Genomic DNA, 8,848 nt, shown 5'->3' on the forward strand with positions numbered 1-8,848 from the left:
AACCGTGTGTTTTATATACCCAGCAAGCTTGCATGATGGCAGAAGAGAAATATATTCTAACCAAAACAATGCTGAAACTTTCACTGTATACGATATATATGGATAAAATAAGAGATTCTGGTCTAAATTACAAATAGGACGTGTGAAAAGCTTAAGAAGTGCTTATCAGGGCACTGAAAAAGTGTACAGTTTCGACAATATACCTATCAGAAACGACGCCATATATCTTAGCTGTTCACGCTGTTGAGACATTCTAAGGGAGGTCATTTAGATTATGCTCGAAATGGATGTATGTCTACATTCCTCAGGTAGAATTCCTTGTAACAATTTTCAGAGGACACGCGTTTGAGATGAACCAATGTTTTAGGGAAGTGGAGTTTGAGTCGGGTTAGGCTTATTGATTAGGCTTTGGCTTTAATTATCTCAGTTTAACAAAATATACATAATGGTATGATGCATTTGTTCAACAAAAGCACACCAAAATTGAATGGATCAGAAAAAAAGAATGATTGCCAAACTTATCATATCCTTCTTAAGACATTGAGGTATACCTGACGCTGCGATAACTGTTACTGGAGTTTTTATTTTCAGGACAAAGAGGATTATTTCTAGTATTTCAATTCATTTAAAAGGGTTTAAATTCGTCTTTAGTCATAACAGTGTGGAAAAGCTGTTGAACTGGTTTTAATACATTCTTTTATTTCCATAAAACGTTTATGTTTGCACAGGGGGATCGCCTAGTGGAATGATGGGATTTATCGGATGTATTAAAAATCTGAGGATTTTGGGAAAATACGTTGACCTTTCCAAACACGTCACTGATGGGATACTGAAAGGTGAGGAGGCATTACGGACAATATTTATTTATATGATTTAATGGGGGACACTGCACCCAAGAATATCTCAATTATGTGACGGAAGTTAGGTTTAGGGGTCCACCTCTCAGATGTAGCATTACTTGAAAAGCATCCTTCAAAATCAGCGAAGGCTGGATTTCATTTTGTGACCTCCTAGGTCAAGGACTATTGAAGTTGTACCAGAAGACCATTCGAAAAACGATGGTCCCTATATACATAAAGAAAGTAAAGAGAGGTAATATCATTATATTATATTCAGTGTTCATGAATCTTAATATAGGAGTCTTCTTACCCACTGAACTTCCTGAATCAAAACATTTACAGCTGGAAAAAAATTAAGGTTTTCAGCGTTTTCTTTTAAATGTATTTCTTTAAACTGAATTCTCGGAAGAGTGGTTTAAATGTACGGGTAGTTACATATTTATATTGATTATCCTTGTAGTGCGATCCTTGGCGTATGGAATGACAAATGTCATTTCTGTAAAAATCTTCTAAGTAGGTTTGTTTTATTCTTAATTTGTCTTCGTGATATATACTGTTCGAATGCGGATGTGCAGCGTAATGTTAGCTGGTGTGTTGTGTTGATGCTTTATGGGATATATATGTGGTATACTTTACAGGTTGTGTTGGCCAGTGCGACAGTAGCCCGTGCTTGAATGGCGGGAGATGTAAAGAAATTGGTACGACATTTTTCTGTGACTGTGCAAACACGGGATACACAGGATGTTATTGTGGAAAAGGTTAGATTTGCTCACTGGCTTGCTTTTCCGTAACTATTTTAATAATCAGTTTGATCAACGCCATTGATCTGTATTAACATGGATAGTTTGTTTGTTTGTTGATCGTTTATGGTTACTTTCAGTATCATTCAGTATCTCCGCCTTATAAATTTTTATTGTAAGGCGGAGAACTGAGTTCAACCGGAGTCGGATTACAATTAATGTTTAAAAATTACGTTTAAAAGTGTTAATCTCACATTTTTCAAACATTAAGCCTTAAATTCCTAACATTTCAGAAAGTGATAATCTAGCATTATATACGCTTCCCTCCTCCAATTTTGGACGTTACTTTATTAAAACTATATATAACATTTCAGAACCTGCGGATGGTCGTGGGTTTCCCCCGGGCTCAGCCCGGTTTCCTCCCACTATAATGCTGGCCGTCGTCGTATAAATGAAATATTCTTGAGTACGGCGTAAAACACCAATCAAATAAATAAATAAATATAACGTCTCAGTTTTTAAACGAAATTTTAAGCATCAATCGTAATTCTCCTCCGGTTGAATTCGGTTTTTCCGCTTAAAATAATGATTCACTTACCATCGCATGGTTGTTTATGCTAGTTATTTACAGATTTAACTTTTTACTGAAATTTATATTTGAACTATAAACTAACTGAACATGCAGCTGAGGACTGACACAGTACCGCTTGGGAATGCATAATGTATTCATCTTATTTGTTCAGTGTCCAGCAGTTAAGGCTGTCGTATTCACCATTGTATATTGGTCCCATATTTTCTCGTGATCCATCGTTGATTACGATTTTTCTGTGATTTGAACTATATTTCACGTGTATTATGTATGATAAAGTGTTACTTTGTTTCTTTGTGCTTTATTCAGATTTCTCTTTGAATGTATCCGAGAGTAAGAGTTTCACGAACAATATTATCTCGTCAACTCCTCCGGAGAAGATCCTTCAGGTTGGTTTTTCTACCCAAACAAAGGACAACACATTTGTGGTGCTAACTGAAGAAGGTTCTGGAGCCAAGTTAGAAATATCCATTGCTGACACCGGTAAGTATGCTTAAAAATTGCGCTAAGTGCGCATTATATTTTGTTAATGAGCATTTTAACAAAATGGTAAACTTCATATTAGATTTGAGACCTGTTTCACACTTCTATGACGGCGGCTAGCAATATTTTGGGAGAAAACCCTGCGGAACCCGGGGTTCTTTAAAAATCAGAATTTAAGCCCGTTAAAATTTGTTTTGTTTTCATGTAGGTAGGTTATCTGCAAAAGTTATGAATGGCACCAACATCGAAGAGAAAACATTTGATGGTCGAGTTGATGATAACATGCCACACTATATAAACTTCTATCAACGTGACAGTCAGTCAATCATCCAGGTAAATATTTCATTTTTAGAAGTGATTTAGTTCAATGTATTATAGTTATTTTATTCTTTAAAATTTAACTGACCTTTTCACGATTACGGTAATTAAGCTATCTCACGAATGTTAACTGTTTTTCATTCACAGTTAGACAACGTAAACATGACATTTGGTGGAAAATTATTTCCGTTGTCAGCTATGCACACAATACGAATAGGAACAACCGGTAAGTTAAAGCGGCGACAGATCGCCTTGTCTGTTGGTCTGTCTGTCTCTCTGTCGGTCAATTACTTTTCATTCAAGCTTTGATAATGGGGATATTTCTTATAACTACGATTCTGAGGTCAAGAAGACATCGACGTTTTACGTGACGTCGCAGTTATTGTGAATTTGCGCTTGCACTTTGTTTAGTTCAAAATTACAGGCAGAACTGATTATTAAACTAGACACATTACGAGGTGCTTTGCCTTTGTATAATGTCAGAAAAGTAGCTGACGACACACCAACTTTATTTCGTAAGTTATTACTTACCATATCAACTTCGAAAAAAAATTGAGCTGGCGTTTCTGGGGTTTCTCTTTTAGGTGAAAATTTACAGCCTAACCAGACTTATACAGGGTGTGTCTTCAGCATTGAATCTGGCCAGCATAAATTCCCGCTAAATGAAGGTAAGCTGTAAATATGTAGGGAGGGCAAATTAACATTTAATCGAAAATTATCGATATAGATAAATACATTATCGATATCAATAAGTATTTATCGCCGTCTATGAACATTCACCTATATCGATTAATATTTATCGGTATCGCTAATTCCTTTATTCATATCAAAAATTGATTTATAGATATCGATAAATGGCAGTGATTTATTGATGTCAGTATCGATCAATGGATTACAGATATCGATGTATAGCGTTTCCTGTTGGTTTGAGTGGAAATGACAGCTCCCTCTACCCCTCTACTAAAGAGAGGCTGAGAAAAAATGTTCTATGGTCTACATAGCAGGGTCAGCCATCGAGGAAGTAAGGCAGCAGAATCAGCTAGGTCGGTGATTCAATGGAGCCGACTGCGCGGTGCTGATGACGGTGACACGTAGCACGAGTGATACTAGTATAATACCTCTAAAAACATTTGACAAATTTTTTATTCCCTTTACTCGGTTCCGATAAAACACCTGACTATCACCAATTCATTTACCGGTACCGCTTATTCATTTATTGATATCGATAATACTCCATTAAATGTCAATTTGGTTCCACATAAATATATGATCTGCGTATGCATACTGTTAAAGCATACATGAAACGATTCGTATTTAGTTCTTAATATGGAGTTTTGGATGTGGCCCGAGCGGTGACTGCTTTGGCGACGTCAGCTGTGACAGCTGTCGAAACAACTTTGTTGGGTGGAGAGAGCCCGAATTGGAGGCGCGAAGCGTCCTCATTATGTTCATCGGTGACAACATTTCCAAATATCCGGATCATTGACTGAGAATATTAATAAAATATGGAGATTATTAACATATATAAAATATGCCACAAAAATGAATTTTTTTCTCATATTTTTTTCATATTTCATTGTCCTTAAAACCATATACTCTTCGTTTTATTGTACCTTGTCTCGTATCCTTTATATATATATAAGTTGTATCAAATTTAAATGGTCTGCCAGTTTTGGTAATCTTTCATCCATATCTTTTGATAATTCTCAGGAAATACTGGTGTGGACTCTTGTGCTCCTTCACACGTACCTATGGGACTCAGAGCATATAGGGAAGGCATCATGAAACATATCCACGACTCAGAACAAAACATCAGTGGTATGTAAATAGAGGATACTGCACAATGAAGTTTTAATACCATAAATATTGTTCGAGTGAGAGGTGGAAATGATAACCCACTCAACGCATCTCATGGGTTATCATTTATACCTTTCAAGAGAACAATATTTATGGTATTAAACCTTTACTGTGCAATATTCTGTTTATTATTTATATCCTGACATTTTCTCTCCATGTACATAAATGCGTATCAGTTTATCTGAAGCATCCGCGAAAAAAATAAGTAATGTGCCATCTTCGTCGTAGGCCTACTTCTGATTTTATTCATACGCACTGCAATTTCGTTCACGTCCGCGCTCACAAAACATTTTACAGTTTTAAACGCTGTCTGTAAGTAATTATACATTGTACAAAGATGATTAATGCTAATGAAATATAGGTATTTACGTAAATTCAGCACATGAAGAATTTGTACCTCTTTTTTTGGCGAATCATATATTGCGCGGAAGTGCACGGCCTTGTGATGCGGTGCACGAAGATTTCATAGTGACTGCATGAAGTGACACAATGAAAGTAGCAGACGGCATGTTCAAAAGTAGTTCCGGCAAGGTCAACTGTGGGTCATGGGTCAAGGTCGCCAGCGGTGTAATAGCAAAATATAATAACAAAAGTGATATCTGACTAGCGAAGATATTATTTTTATCAGTGAAGGAAATAGTTGAATTTCATTGATGTATAAATAATAAGACATGACATTATACTTCAGACAAACGGGTCAGACGTTTAATGTGAGGGATTTTCTCCTGTGACCATGTGCTTTCTGTCAACACACAATATACTCTACAGCTTGTTTCTTCTAAAATGAAATCAAAATTGCCTTTATTCAGACACAAGTAACACTACAACCTGTAGATACTGATATTTTGGAGGTTCATATTATTGCATGGAAAACTTCAGTTACAATAATTTCTGTAATTTATAATGTGCCTCAAAATGAGTATATGAGTTGCACTTTGAGTGCTGTTTTCGTGTATCAAATGTGGCATTTCGCTCATCTTGGTTGCTCTTTTGTTTTCGCCATGGATCAGCCCGCAGTCCAGCGTTCATTGAGAGCTTCTCGGCCTATCGCCTCAACAACGCGCTCGAGGAAATGGGAAGCGGTTCTGTAGTCCTGTCTGAACCGGTTAGACTTGTCTGCAACGCCTCTGGATCACCTAAACCTAGGTAGACACTGATACGTATCGTTATGCACAGGACAGGGACTTCCTGTTATGGCACAGGGTGCAGCCTTTACTTTATTGATGCTTAATAACTGGTTAGCTTTTGAAAGAACTTTGGGAAAACATCTTCCAGTTTCTTTTCTTAACTCGAAGTCGCCACGTCACTTCACGGTAATTGCCTTGTTTATGCTGTCTACATGAACCATCGTTAGCAAGCGGTGCCCAACATTCAGAATCTCGTATTTCGTATCCTCCAGAAAATGGTGGGGGTGGGGGTAGGGTGTGGTGGGGGTAGGGTGGCGTGGGGTGGGGTTGCGGGTGGGTCGTGGATTTCTTGGGGTGTAAGTGTGCGTGAGGTCATTTGTTCGAATATAACTGTTGATCGCAGTCACGCCTGCGTGGCTTAAAATCAGTGGTTTACTGCGGGAAGTCTGACTTCATCCACCCAAAAGCCTGTCCACTTTTATACATGTGAAAACTTCTTGAATATGACGATAAACACCTTACATTTGTAAGGTTTATGTCCGATGCTAAAGCACTGTCTTGAAAAGTTGTTATAAAATTCTGTCTATATTTCTATTTCTATCGCTAATACATGGTCAGATACTAATTATATGACTTTTATTTAATTCACATGACTTAACTTTTTCTTGAATTATAACAGCTTTTTTGAGATGTTGCTTTGTGTTTTAGAATTATCTGGAAAAAGAACAATGTTGTCCAAGAGACGGATTGCTATCATCTGATGACCAGTGATAGCCTAGTACTCCTGCCAAAACAGACAAACCATGAGGACAAGTACACTTGTGAGGCAATCAACTCGAATGGGGTATCTCATAGCCTTAACAGCATAGAAATTGTGAAACCAGGTTGGTATGCTGAAGAACAATTCTACAGCTACCATTCATTGTCCACAACCAATCTCTTACCATAGTACACTGCCTTGTTTAACTAATGAGAATACATCAGAATACATTGATAAGAAAGGTGAAACTTGTGACATCTGCTGTGGAAATGACCTTTGCAGTGTCAATATCAACACAGTGTCGATACCACGGCAAAGTTAATACTACCACAGTGCTGATATCGTCATAGGGCCACTACCATCACAATATTAACACAGTGTCGATACCACGGCAAAGTTAATGCTGTCACAGTGCTAATATCGTCACAGGGCCACTACCATCACAATATCAACACAGTGTAGATACCACGGCAAAGTTAATGCTGTCACAGTGCTAATATCGTCACGGGGCCACTACAATCAGAATATCAACACAGTGTCGATACCACGGCAAAGTTAATGCTATCACAGTGCTAGTATCGTCAGCATCACCATAGTGTCAAAGCTATAACCATGTCAACATCACTACAGTGTCAGTGCTATTCCTGTGTCAACATCACCACAGTGTCAATGATCTCACCCTGTCAACATCACCACAGTGCCAATGCCATCAAAGTGTTAACATCACCACAGTATCATTCTGTAATGATGGAGTTGTCCAGCGATTAGATGACACCTTTCAAGAGAAAACATGCTAACGCATAAAACTTACTTTTAATGGCTCAGAAGTAAGTCAAAAGCGCGATTTGCGGGAAATGGTTGGGTTATTCCGGTGGAATTTTAAAAAGGTATTTCTGACTTATACTTTAGAGCTTATTTGTGAGTTATGGAAGCTAAAATAACGATGTGTAAATTTTGATTTCAGTCAAAAATGGCTTTGTGGAAATTGCAAGGTTGTCATCATAACCACACTTGAGCCATCACCCTTTTTAGTTTATTGTCTATGTTTAATAGTTTTATTTCCTTTCAACAGTGTCTGATAATACCCCTGCAAGTCAAAAAAACAGTACTGTGGCACCCGGCCAAAATGTATCATTTTCGTGTAAACTTGGCACTTTCACTATACCCATGGCCGTGGCTGTTTGGGAAAAACAGATCACTCAAGACAACGTGGTCAGCAGCCAGATCATCTGGACGGGAAGTCATGACGCTGATAAAAGAATTAGGGTTACGAAGGACGGTAAGAATTCTCTGTATGATGCAGCATAATGCTGCTTCTCGATTTGACTGCCATTTCATGGACTAATTTTAAATCAGTTCACCAGGCCAGTATAATCATGGCTGTGGCCAATTATATCGTTTGACATCGGTAGTCTGATACCTTATAGTGGAAAGCGCAAACCGCAATGACTCAAATAGTCAACCAAATATGTATATTAATACCTCACTTCATGAACGACTCAATATGTTTTAGACAACCTAAGGACAGTTGATGCTCTCTTATCTTTCTGTACATGACAGAGGTGATAAATTTATTTTGTCAGGTATGCTGGTATTTGCTTCCGTTCTTCTCGATGACGGTGACAGCAGCACCAAATTTGTCTGCTACCGGGTCAACCCATCCACCGGTCAAAGGAATAAAGCAACCGAGGTTAGGCTGACAGTAACAGGTAATACTAACTTGCGTCATCCATTTTTATTAGAAGCCATTTTGAGTTTGTGAATTTCAGAGATGTTGTCAGCGCTTCTCAAGCAATTCTGCTGTAAGGATCCAATGATTTCAGATATCTGCAAATTTGCTTTCGATCATAGCCCGGTTTATACTAAAAATAGAAAAACAATAAAAGGCTCAAAATAATCGCAGTCAAACCATGAATATATACAACATATATAAAACTACTAGTAATTAAGATTAATTGGTGTCTATGTAGGACACCTGACCTGTGCTTTATGAAAATATCATCTTTTATATCAATAAACAGCTGAAGAAATGTAACCGACATAAATCATAAATTTTGGATGATTAATCTGACGGCGTTGTTGTCAGAAATTTCCTAAACTGTAGGTAGGGTGCACTGGAGGGATGCACAAGGCAA

The 8,848-nt window shown here is 37.7% G+C and overlaps 1 protein-coding gene across 1 annotated transcript; it reads left to right on the forward strand.

Annotated features, from left to right (window-relative positions):
* Nucleotides 1-515: 515 nt before the first annotated feature.
* LOC135471623 (uncharacterized) lies at nucleotides 516-8,848 on the forward strand. The gene is made up of 11 exons (XM_064750919.1): nucleotides 516-836; nucleotides 1,478-1,597; nucleotides 2,478-2,651; nucleotides 2,860-2,984; nucleotides 3,117-3,195; nucleotides 3,554-3,637; nucleotides 4,680-4,787; nucleotides 5,837-5,972; nucleotides 6,662-6,837; nucleotides 7,786-7,992; nucleotides 8,297-8,848. The coding sequence occupies exons 1-11, from the start codon at nucleotides 746-748 to the stop codon at nucleotides 8,473-8,475; spliced, it is 1,479 nt and encodes a 492-aa protein (XP_064606989.1). The 5' UTR covers nucleotides 516-745; the 3' UTR covers nucleotides 8,476-8,848.

This window comes from Liolophura sinensis, chromosome 7 (assembly GCF_032854445.1).
Source record: "Liolophura sinensis isolate JHLJ2023 chromosome 7, CUHK_Ljap_v2, whole genome shotgun sequence".
Taxonomy (NCBI): domain Eukaryota; kingdom Metazoa; phylum Mollusca; class Polyplacophora; order Chitonida; family Chitonidae; genus Liolophura; species Liolophura sinensis.

What these genes read in the sequence shown, in the direction of transcription:
- LOC135471623 (XM_064750919.1), top strand. Translation starts at nt 746, where the DNA reads ATGATGGGATTTATCGGATGTATTAAAAATCTGAGGATTTTGGGAAAA. An exon ending in CACTGATGGGATACTGAAAG is followed by an intron (nt 837 to 1,477) that starts GTGAGGAGGCAT and finishes TATACTTTACAG; the next exon opens with GTTGTGTTGGCCAGTGCGAC. An exon ending in AATACGAATAGGAACAACCG is followed by an intron (nt 3,196 to 3,553) that starts GTAAGTTAAAGC and finishes TTTCTCTTTTAG; the next exon opens with GTGAAAATTTACAGCCTAAC.